The 11,879-nt window shown below is 36.9% G+C and overlaps 2 protein-coding genes across 2 annotated transcripts; both read left to right on the top strand.

Annotated features, from left to right (window-relative positions):
• Positions 1–1,241: 1,241 nt before the first annotated feature.
• On the top strand, positions 1,242–2,228 carry LOC113914935 (olfactory receptor 4C5). Its single transcript, XM_027580559.1, is given in 5 exon segments — positions 1,242–1,655; positions 1,658–1,837; positions 1,840–1,995; positions 1,998–2,151; positions 2,153–2,228. Coding segments are annotated over 5 exon segments (927 nt in total). The 5' UTR covers positions 1,242–1,294.
• Positions 2,229–10,642: 8,414 nt separating this feature from the next.
• Positions 10,643–11,659, top strand: LOC113914485 (olfactory receptor 4C45-like). Its single transcript, XM_027579746.1, has one exon. It carries the CDS (start codon positions 10,652–10,654, stop codon positions 11,657–11,659), a length of 1,008 nt encoding a protein of 335 aa, XP_027435547.1. The 5' UTR covers positions 10,643–10,651.
• Positions 11,660–11,879: the final 220 nt, after the last annotated feature.

The following is an 11,879-nucleotide window of genomic DNA, read 5'->3' as shown; positions in this document are numbered from 1 at the left end:
GGGTTCTAGAGGGGAAGGGGGTGGGGGATGGGTTAGCCTGGTGATGGGTATTAAAGAGGGCACGTTCTGCATGGAGCACTGGGTGTTATAGACAAGCAATGAATCATGGAACACTACATCAAAAACTAATGATGTAATGTATGGTGATTAACATAACAATAAAAAAATTTAAAGAAAAAAAGAATTTTCAGTATGTAGAAAGCTATGTTTTACCTTTTGGAATAAAACTTTGCTCTATGGAATAATGACTTTCTAAATACCCCTTTGCTATTTGTTATATTTCCTATTTATATATGGGAGAAAGTTTAAACACAGTAAGACTAAGGTCTGTACACATCCTTAAATGGCTGCTAAGCAGTGAGAACAGAATGAAGAAACAGTCTATCTGAACGTAAAGAACATAACTCTGTCAAACAAATTAGGATGATTTTGCTTCTTCACCTTTAAAGAATGTGTTTTCTCAATACGTCCAGAGAGTTTCTCCTAGGCTTCCTTAATCTGAGTTTTTATGTGCAAAATAACCTTGAAAATTACACATAACAAAATTGTCCAAACAGTGCATTCTAAAGTTCCAAATACATCCAGAGAATTTTGCATTTTGCACCAAGCTGTTTCCTCCTCTTCAGGGTATTCTTCCTTTTTCTTATTTGATGATGTTCTTAGACAATTTTGTTTAAATGTGGCGTAAGCTCACAAATCTAGGTGCCAAAGTATATCTTACTGGAGCCTCAAACATTCACTCAGTTTTTTCTGAAATGTGAGTACATCAACTTAATTTCAAATTGAATTTGCCTGATGTTTTATAGTCACCTTGAAACAAGCTACAAAGAGCAAGAAGACCAAACTGCAGCTTAGCCTCAGAAGCACAGGTGACTAGAGAAGAGACACAGGGCAGTAGCCTCTCATGAATTCAAGCCTCTACTCCTCCTCTGGTCCTCCTCTCAGTCCGGTTTTCTTAGGGGAGAAAATACTATGGCAATTGTTCAATATCTACCCAGGTGCAATTACAGGAAGGAAACTACATTCCTGTATTTGTGGATATAGATGAGTGTAAGTGTGAATGTGTATGCACATATGTCTGTGTGTCAGTCAGAGGGTGAAGAGGCAATGTGTTCATTATATAACTAGTAGTAAGTCCCAACTTTAAGTCTGAGTTTATCTGCTTGGGGTTTCCATCAGTCTCACAGAAGACAATCCTGACAGAAATGATTTGCTTGATCAAATTTATCTGCCACAATTGCAATCCCTGTGCTAATCACAGATAAATCAAATATTCAGATGCCAAAGTGGATTCATGGAACAAACGAACAATGTGACCAAATTCATTCTGCTTGGCCTGACACAGAACCCAGATGTGCAGGAACTTTTGTTCACTGTGTTTATATTCATCTACTTTCTCACTGTGGCAGGCAACCTACTCATTGCCATGACGATCACTACCAGCAGATTCCTGGACTCCCCTGTGTATTTTTTTCTGTCCTTCTTGTCCTTCGTAGACCACTGCTGTTCTTCTACCATGGATCTCAAAATGATATTTGACTTACTCATTGAAAAGAAAACTATCTCCTTCATTGGGTGCATGACTCAGCTCTTTGCAGAGCATTTCTTTGGAGGAGTTGAGATCATCCTGCTCACAGTGATGGCCTATGACCACTACCGGCCATCTGCAAGCCCCTACACTATAGGATCACAATGAACAAGTGAATGCGTGTCCACCTAGTGGCCATGGCCTGGGCTGGGGGATTTCTTCATGCTCTGATTCAAATTCTCTTTGTAGTCTGGTTGCCCTTCTGTGGCCCCAATGTCATTGACCATTTCATCTGTGACCTTTTCCCTCTGCTAAACTCTCTTGCACTGACACTCACATCTTTGGACTTTTTGTTGCCGCCAACAGTGGGCTGATGTGTCTGCTCATGTTTTCTATTCTTATCACCTCCTACATCCTCATTCTTTACTCCCTAAGAACTCATGGTACTGAAGGACAGTGTAAGGCTCTGTTATCTGCACCTGCCATGTTACTGTAGTTGTCCTATTCTTTGTACCCTGTATATTTGTGTACCTTCAGCCCATGGTCACCTTCCCCATTTACAAAACATTGGCTGTGTTTTATACTATGATAACACCCATGTTAAACCCTTTAATCTACACCCTCTGAAACTCAGGTGAAAAATGCCATGAGGAAGCTCTGGAGTCACAGAGTAATCTTGGGTAACAATTCATGTGACTAGAGAAGGAAAAAAACAAACTTTATTCTTCTTTTAAGAAATAAAACTAATACAAAGGATGATGGTCTTGAAGTCAAAATATGTGAGTTTAAGTATATTTTGCTCCCTGGCTTTCTGTAATCTGTAATGGTTCCTCTTTCATATCAATCTTTGATTAAATGATGACTAAAATCTCTTCCAATTAGAAAACTCTCTGAATTTTCAAGTTATTGATCAAAAAGACATTGCTAATCAGCATAATATTGTCACAACCTATAGAAAAATACCTGAGTTTAGGTATTCAGTAGAAAAATTCTCTGTAAAGCTCTGGGTATAGATTATACAACCAACTGGACAATAAAATATTTCAATGAAAGGCATAATGTCTAAGTATTCAGGCAAAAATTCATAGTTTCAATCCCATATGTGTAGTCAAAGTAGATTTCTGATGATAAGAAATAAAGATCAACCAGAAATGAATGAATTTTAAAGAACGAGAGAGGATTCATCCCAAAATTAACGCTGTCTTGTTGCACAATTCCACGGGCACCATTTATGATGAAATCTGGGCTCTTCCTAGAGGAAATTATTTTTTCTGACTAAATCCCAAAAGGGATATAACATTCTTCCAGGTGCAGCCATACAATCTCGCACATGATTCCCAGGCAAAAAATAAATGGCGGAATATTTTTCTGTCAAAGATATACTATACACCACTTCAACTGTGAAGTATCTGTGGTTAGATGGATTTCTGCCTTAGCTAATAGGACCAAAAGTATCTAGGACAAAAAAGGACTTAATGATAACTGAGTAAGCCAGATAGAAAGACTACACATTCAAATTTGAACAACAACCTTCAGACTTCAAATGCAAACAATGCAACGGGTATGCAAAGTAATCTGAGATATAGACACAGTGCCATTCTAAGAGAAAGAATTCAAATAAAAGGAGTCCAGATTTGAACCAAGACAAAAGTTCTGCAAAAGAAAGAGAATATCATGAAAGCATATCAATACCAAAAAATCAACAAAATACAAAGGAAGGCAGTAAGAAAAGAAAAGAGGGACAGAAGAGCTACAAGACACACAGTAAACAAAATGGCAAGCCTAAGTCCTTACCTATAAGTAATTACTTTATATGTAAGATGGTTAAACTCTCCAGTCAAAAGACATAAAATGACTAAATGGATTTTTTTTAATCCCACTCTATGCTGTCTGCAAGAGACTCACTTAAGATTTAAGGACATACATTGTCTCAAAGTGAAGTGATGAAAAAAAGACATTCCATGTGAATGGCAACTGAAAGAGGGCAAGGACTATACTTATGTCAGACAAAATAGACTCTAAAACAAAAACTGTCACAAATAGGACTTTATATAATGGTAAAAGGGTCAGTTTACCAGGGAGATATAATAATTATAAATATTTATGCACCCAATATTAGAATACCTAAATATATCAAGCAAATATTAACAGATATAAAGGCAGAAAGAGACAATAACAAAATAGTACTAAGAGACAACAATGCTCCACTTTCAGTGATGGATACAACATATAGACAGAAAATCAATAAGAACACAATGGACTTGAACAACACTGTTAGCAAAATGAACCTAACAGACATATATAGAACAGTCCATCCAATAGCAGAGGAATATACATTCTTCTCAAGTGCACATGGAAGATGATGCAAGATAGATTATATATTAGGTCACAAAACAAGTCCTGAAAAATGTAAAAAGATTGAAATCATACAGTATCTTTTCTGAACACAAGGAAGTGAAACGAAATCAACAGCAGAAGGAAAACTGGAAAAATCACAAATACATGGAAATTAAATAACACATTATTGTGTAACCTATGGGTCAAGAAGAAATCAAAATGGGAATTAGAAACATGTCAAAACAAACAAAATTTACAATTATACACCAAAACCTATGGGATGCAGCAAAAGCAATATGAAGAGAGAAATTTATAGCAATGAATGCCCACATTTAAAAAGATCTCATGTAACCTACCAGTATAACTCAAGAAATGAGAAAAAAAAACTCAGAACAAAGTTAGCAGAGGAAGGAATAATTAAGGTTACAATAGGTCAAGGAAATAGAGACTAGAAAATCAATAGAAAAATCTCAATGAAAATAAAAGTTGTTTTTTAAAGTAAAACAAAACTGACAAACTTTAGCTAGACTGAGAAAAGATCACACATGAAAGATGGGACATTAAAACTCATACCACAGAAATAAAAGGATTATAAGAAACTACTACAATTACACACTAAAAAATTGGATAACCTGGAAGAAATAAATTCCTAGGAACATACATTCTACCAAATCTGATGCACAAAGATAAGATAATCTGAACAGACCACTAATGAGCAAGGAAATTAAATCCATAATCAGAAACCTCACAAGAAAGAAAATCCCAAGACCAAAGAGCTTCACTGGTGAAATCTGAAAGCAACATTTAAAGAATAATTGCCCATCTTTCTCAAACACTTCTAAAAATTTGAAAAGGAAAAATAACTACTAAACTTGCCTTATAAGGTCAGAATCACTGTTACAAAAGAAAAAAAAAGACTGAAATACTTAGAAATAAACTGAACTAAAAAATTTAAGGATTTGTAAACTGAAAGTGATAAAACATATATGAAAGAAAGTGAAAACAAAAAAAAAAAGGCAAATATGGAAACATCCTCTGTTCGTGGATTGTATGATTCAAAGTTGCCAAAATGTCCATACTATCCAAAGTGATCTAGAGTTAGAGGGGAGGGGGGAGGGGGGATTGGTTAGCCCAGTGATGGGTATTAAGGAGGGCACGTAGTGCATGGAGCACTGGATGTTATACAAAAACAATGGATCGTGGATCACCACATCAAAAACTAATGATGTATTGTATGGTGACTAACATAACATAATAAAATTTTTTAAATTAATTTATTAATTAATTTTTTTAAAAAAGCCCAGTGAAATTTTTCACAGAAATGAAAAAACAATCCTGGGACACCTGGTGGCTCAGTAGTTGAGCATCCGACTCTTGGTTTCAGCTCAGGTCATGATCTGAGGGCTGTGAGATCAAGCCCCAAGTCAGGTTCCTATCTCACTGTGGAGTCTCCTTGAGATCTCCTCCTCTCCCTATGCCCCTCCCTCCACTTCCTCAAACTCTCATTCTCTCTAAAATAAATAAATAAAGCTAAAAAATAAGAAAAAACAATCCCAAAATTCATGTGGAACCACAATAGACCCCCATAGCCAAAGCAATCTTAAGAAAGAGGAACAAAGCTGGAAACTATATTACAAAGCTCTAGTAATTAAAATAATATGGTACTGGCATAAGGATAGACATAGACCAATGCAACAGAATGGAGAACACACAAATAAACCCATGCTTATTCATATGGTCAACTGATCTTTGACAAGGGTGCCGAGAATACACAATGAGAAAATAATAACTTCTTCAGTAAATGGTGCTGGGATAAGTGGATATCCACATGCAAATAAATGGAATTGAATGCTTATCTTATACCTTACAAAAATCAACTCAAAATGGACTTAAAATGGAAGGCCTGAAACTGTAAAACATTTAGACGAAAACATAGCAGAAAATCTTCATCACATTGGAATGAGCTATGATTTCTTGGATATGACACCAAAAGAACAGACAACAAAAGCAAAAATAGACAAATGGGACTACATCAGACTAAAAATCTTTTGTACAGCTAAGGAACAATTAACAGAGCAAAGAGACAACCTATAGAATGGGGAAAAAATATTTGCAAACCATATGTGTAATACAGGGTAGTATCCAAATAGAAAAAGAACTCATACAACTCAATAGCAAAAATAGCCCAATTTAAAAATAGGCAAAAGACTTGAATAGACATTCCCACAAAGAAAATATACAAATGGCCAACAAGTAAATGAAAAGATGCTCAACATTACTAATCATCAGGGACATACAAATGAAAACCACAATGATGTATCATTTCACATCTGTTAAAATGGTCAGTCTCAAAAAGACAAGAGAAGACAAGTATTAGTAAAGATGTGGAGAAAGGGAACCCTTGTTCACTGAGAGTAAAAATGTAAATTCGTACAGTCACTATGGAAAACAGGATGGAGGTTCCTCAAAAAATTGAAATAAAGTACCATATGATCCAACAATCCCACATCAGGGTATTTATCCAGAACTACTGAAATCAGGATCTCAAGGAATTCTTTGCACTCCCAGGCTCATTTCAGCATTATTCACAATAGCTAAGTTGTGGAAACAACCTCAGTGTCCATCAACAGATGCATATCTTTCAAACAAAAAAATGTAGTATATATAGACATGGAATACCTTTCAGCCTTAAAAAGGAAGGAAATCCTGTCATTTGTGACAACATGGATGAAACTTGAGGGCATTACTCTTAAGTAAAATAAACCAGTGATAGAAGAAGCACTGCAATATTCCACTTATATGAAATATTTAAAATAGTCCAACTCAAAGAACCAGAAAGCAAACATTGCTTTCCAAAGCTGGGGGAAGGAAGAAATGAGCAGTGATTGTTTAAAGGATATGGATTCTTAGAATGGAAAGATGAAAAATTCTGGAGATGGTTGGTGGTGATGTTTGCACACAGTGTGAATATACTTAATGACACTGAACTGTACATTTGAAAATGGTTATGGGTGCCTGGGCAGCTCAGTTGGTTAAATAGCTGCCTTTGGCTCAGGTCATGATCCCAGGGTCCTGGGATCAAGCCCCTGGTCTTGCTTCCTGCTCAGCAGGGAGTCTGCTTCTCCCTCTCCCTCTGCCCCCTGCCATGCTCTCTCTCTCTCTCTCTCTCTCTCTCTCTCTCTCTCTCTCTCACTCTTTCACTCTACCTAAAATAAATATATAAAATCTTTAAAAATGAAAATGGTTAAAATGGCAAATCTTATATTATGTGTATTTTACCACAGTTTAAAAAAAGGGGGAAAGAAACAGACTGTGAGTGAGGAAAATTGTTAACTGTTGAGGACAGGGCTGAAGACACTGGTGCGGGACTTCAGGAGTGTATCACTTTCCTTAAAGGTAAAGGTTGATTTTTTTCAAGGTGATTTGTGCATGATTTCATCCAGCTCTTCAAAACCTCAGAAACTGGGGAACCTGGGTGGCTCAGTCATTAAGAGTCTGCCTTCAGCTCATGTCATGATCCCACGGTCCTGGGATCAAGCCCCACATTGGGCTCTCTGCTCAGCGGGAAGCCTGCTTCTCCCTCTCCCACTCCCCCTGCTTGTGTTCCCTCTTTCACTGTCTCTCTCTCTGTCAAATAAATAAAATCTTTTTTAAAAAACTCAGAAACTGAGGGAGAGAAGATTATAGTGGAGCCTCCTTTCTATACTGATCCCATCCTCTACCTCTTAATGTCTTTATATATGATGTTTACCTTGGTGTGATTATCTCAATGCCGACCATGTGGAAGGACTGCTCTTTACCGTAAATCTCCACAATTCCTTCTGTGTGGGAAAGAGAGAAAAGCTATATTCCCATGAACACATCATAAGGATCTTTCATCCAAAGGAAGTCGATAGATCTAGGGCTCATAAATTACCCAATCTTTGGTAGCTGAGAATTCTGCCATCTGAGTCTCCTTTGTCAGCCACTAATAAAAATGTCAGTCGCCCAGAGTAACATGGCACATAACCTTGAAACAGTTTTCAATGACATTTCAATGTCATTGATATTCAATGTCATTTGACATTTCAATGTCAAAAGATAATTTCCTAACCTTTATTGAAACTGAAAGGTCATGATGCTGAATTCTGTGTCCAGAAACTTTTGAGGAATTTTGAAATGACATTTTCAATGTCATTTCAATGACATTTCCATGCTCAAGACAACTATATACTTAGAACACTCATATTTTCAGAGAGAAATCCATTCTCTGAACTCTGATCTATGCCTAAAACCACCCCCTATCCTGTGCCAGGCTCAACAATGTCAAAATGAACAGCAAAGCCCTATCAGGAAGCCTTCCTACTTTTCTTACCAAAATCTCATCCTAAACTATAGCCACTGACACATGTTTCACCAAAGTACAAGTGCATTTCTAAAACTGGCCTCTAATGAATCTTGTGGGGGTCAAGCAGGTGCAAATGAAAGATGGTGACTGAGGCTTCCAGCAAAGATTCCAACGGGACCAATTACTAATCCTCTGAGGACTTGAGAGGTCAATGCATTAGCAAATCCTGCACTTTGTGAAAGTCTATTTAAGTATTTCTCTAGAGTCTATGAAGGAAGAATTACAGAACGTTTAACTAAATGACAGAGGCAGAGCAACCAAAAAGCTTAAGATTCATATGGGAGACACTGCTCTCAAGCTTAGGTGGTTAAAAGGAGGAATAAAAAAGAATTCTCTTCACACTGCTCATGGACTTGTTGGGAAACATAAATTTGGCAGGATTTGAAAAAAAAATCCAATCAACTGGATCTGATGCACTTATATATTTTATAGTTCCATATACTAGCCTTTTCTAACAAAGTTTTTTCTTTGTTCCCATATTTTTACTTTAGATTAAATATAGTTCTGAGATCTGAAAAATATATGTACTTTGAAGACGTGTCTATATTTCCGTAAGAGGTCAAGAAAGTGAGTGGAAATTAAATCCTAGAGTATGAAGTTTCCTAACTAAAATAGCTCATTTTCTAAGTAAATTCAGACTGATAATGGGAACCAAAACAAACTAAAATGACCAATTCTGGAGGAGCTGTCTGACAGAGAATTGCAGTGACCCACTTGTTAGTTCACATGGTATATTTGCAGCTGTGGGGCTATGCTCTCAAGGGAAGAAAATAATCGGTGGGTGCAATCTGAAAACAGTGGAATCCACAATCAACTAGATCCAGGTGAGTAATAACTAATTCTTTTTCCACAAATTTTAAAAAAATTAACTTAATTTACCCAAATTATTTTTACCAAATAGTTTTTATAGCTAGATTCTGTGAACTGAAGGTAATCTTTTTCTCTAAAGATGAATTTGAACATGATGACATGAAAATATCAGTAAAAAAGTGATCTGTAATGATGCCACACAAGAGGCTGTTGAGAACTACTAAGGTCACTTTTATAAAATCGTGGTTCACATGTATGTAGTAGTAGATTGCTTCAGTAGGTTTCTATATGTGATTATTTCAAATTGGTTCCCCTTTTCATGACTTCCATGTGCCACACTGAAGTTAGAATTAGTGGATTAAATCTATTATGGATGATGAAGCACATAGTTGCCACCTATAGCAGCCATGGATAGAGAAGAAACAACTAAAAAGACTGAGCTTTCTGGAAAACAAAAGATAATTTCCTAACCTTTATTGAAACTGAAAGGTCATGATGCTGAATTCTGTGTCCAGAAACTTTTGAGGAAAAATACGTTGTTATGGGTTTTTTTTTTGGCAGGGATTGGAGAAAGGAGAAAAAGAGGGAGAGAAGGAATAAAATATCCTATGATCATTTGTAACATGTACTCACTATTGAAAATGCATGTACAGATCATTCAAAAAAAGAATACATTCTTGTATATATTCAATTTTCCACCAATTAGCAATGAATACTTTAAGTTCACCTTAATTGACTAAACTTATGTCAAAAGAAAAACTTGTATTATCTTAGATAACATTTCTGTTTCACAACAGGTAATTCAGGGAAACTTCAGGACTCATTTAATTCCATTTGTAAAAGTGACTAGGTTTCTAAATCTACTCCAGAGCATTATTCTTTATGTGATGAAAGACCAATTGCACAGAAAATTCATTTAAGAATTACTGAGGACTTTTCAGGGAACTTTGTACCACTGACATATCTGCATCCAAAGATGTGAGAAGAGTGAGTATGTATTAGTCATGTTGAGTCAGACACAACATCCAGGGCTGTTGAGGGAATGTGGCTCAAAGAGCTGTTATAAAGATAGTTCCTTGGCATTCTGAAGGGGAAAAACTCCAGCTGCAGCTCTGTCTCTCTGTGTGTATGTGCATTCATTTGACAGAAAGGAATCCTATCTCAAAGAACACTGCTGGTATAGTTATAGTAAGGATGGCACTTTCCTATCTGATACACACTTGACATTTTAAAGAGCATTGTGTTCCTATACCTATAAATATACATGCCAGTGGGCAAATATAACTTCAAAATAGTTGTTATTGATGAAACCGTCCCAGAAAATAGTGAATGAAAGCCATCTGTAAGGTTTTAGAGCCAGAGTTTAGAAGTCAATCATAGGTCAACAGTCATAGTAAAAAATTGCTTTTATTCTGGTGTTTGTAACATATTGTCACTATTCAAATTAGATGAATAAGAAAATCTAGCCTCTTTCTATTCCTTTTTATCACTACCTCGAAAGTAGTTGAGGTGAGTGGAAGGTGTATTTCTATCAATCCCAGAGGCCAGGACTGAAGAGATTATGGAAGATAATCAGTGTGGAATTAAAAATGCTCCTCAGATTTTCTGTGATCTTTCCAGATGGACCATGTGATCTTTCCCAATGGAACATAACCCAAGCTGAATCCATGGAAAGGAGGAGAAATGTAACAGAATTCATTCTGCTGGGCCTGACCCAGAACGCAGAACTGAGGAAATTCTTATTTGCTGTAATTTTAATCACCTACTTGATCACACTGACAGGTAACCTGCTCATCTCGGTCACCATCTTCATCAGCCCAGCCCTGGGTTCTCCCATGTACTTTTTTCTGTCCCACTTGTCCATTTTAGATGCTTTCTACTCTTCTTCCATAGCACCCAAAATGATCTTTGACTTGATCTCTGACAAGAACACCATATCGTTCAATGGCTGCATGACTCAACTCTTTGCTGAACATTTCTTTGGTGGAGTTGAGATCATCATATTACTTGTCATGGCCTATGACCGCTATGTAGCCATCTGTAAGCCCTTGCACTACATGACCATCATGAACCGACCTGTCTGTACTTTCTTGCTGGGAATGGCTGGGATTTTAGGCTTTCTTCATGGAGGGATCCAGGTTTTGTTCATGGTCCAGTTGCCATTCTGTGGCCCCAATGTCATTGACCATTTTATGTGTGATTTAATACCTCTCCTGGAACTAGCCTGTACAGATACTCACACTTTGGGGCCTCTGATTGCTGCCAACAGTGGATCACTATGCTTCTTAATTTTTTCTGTTCTGGTTGCTTCTTACGTTGTCATCCTGCACTCTCTGAGGACCCATAGCTCTGAAGGGCGTCGCAAAGCCCTGTCTACCTGTGCTTCTCATGTCACTGTTGTCATCTTTTTCTTTGTACCTTGTTTATTCCTGTACCTGAGACCCATGACCTCCTTCTCTGCTGACAAAGCTGTGACTGTGTTTTATACCATAGTAACTCCCATGTTGAACCCTTTAATCTACACCCTCAGAAATGCAGAAGTGAAAAATGTCATGAAGAAACTCTGGGAGCAAATAATGAAAACTGATGATAAATGAAACTTGTGATTACAGTATTTACATAAACATATCTAGTGATAATTTAGAGAGATTTATTCCCCTTCTTAGTTGATTAAACTTGGGACAGTCAACTGTCCTGTCTGGATCACTTTTCTTCAGAAGCCTATATATTGTGGGCAAGATCAACATACCCATTAAGCCACAGTACACATGGTGCCTAGAGCCCACTATAATTTTAGGAGCCGTTTAATTTCTTTTC

The sequence above is a fragment of the Zalophus californianus genome, chromosome 11 (genome assembly GCF_009762305.2).
Source record: "Zalophus californianus isolate mZalCal1 chromosome 11, mZalCal1.pri.v2, whole genome shotgun sequence".
In the NCBI taxonomy this organism is placed as follows: Eukaryota; Metazoa; Chordata; class Mammalia; order Carnivora; family Otariidae; genus Zalophus; species Zalophus californianus.
The sequence above is the reverse complement of the archived record's forward strand: the minus strand, read 5'-3'. Positions and strand labels throughout refer to the sequence as shown.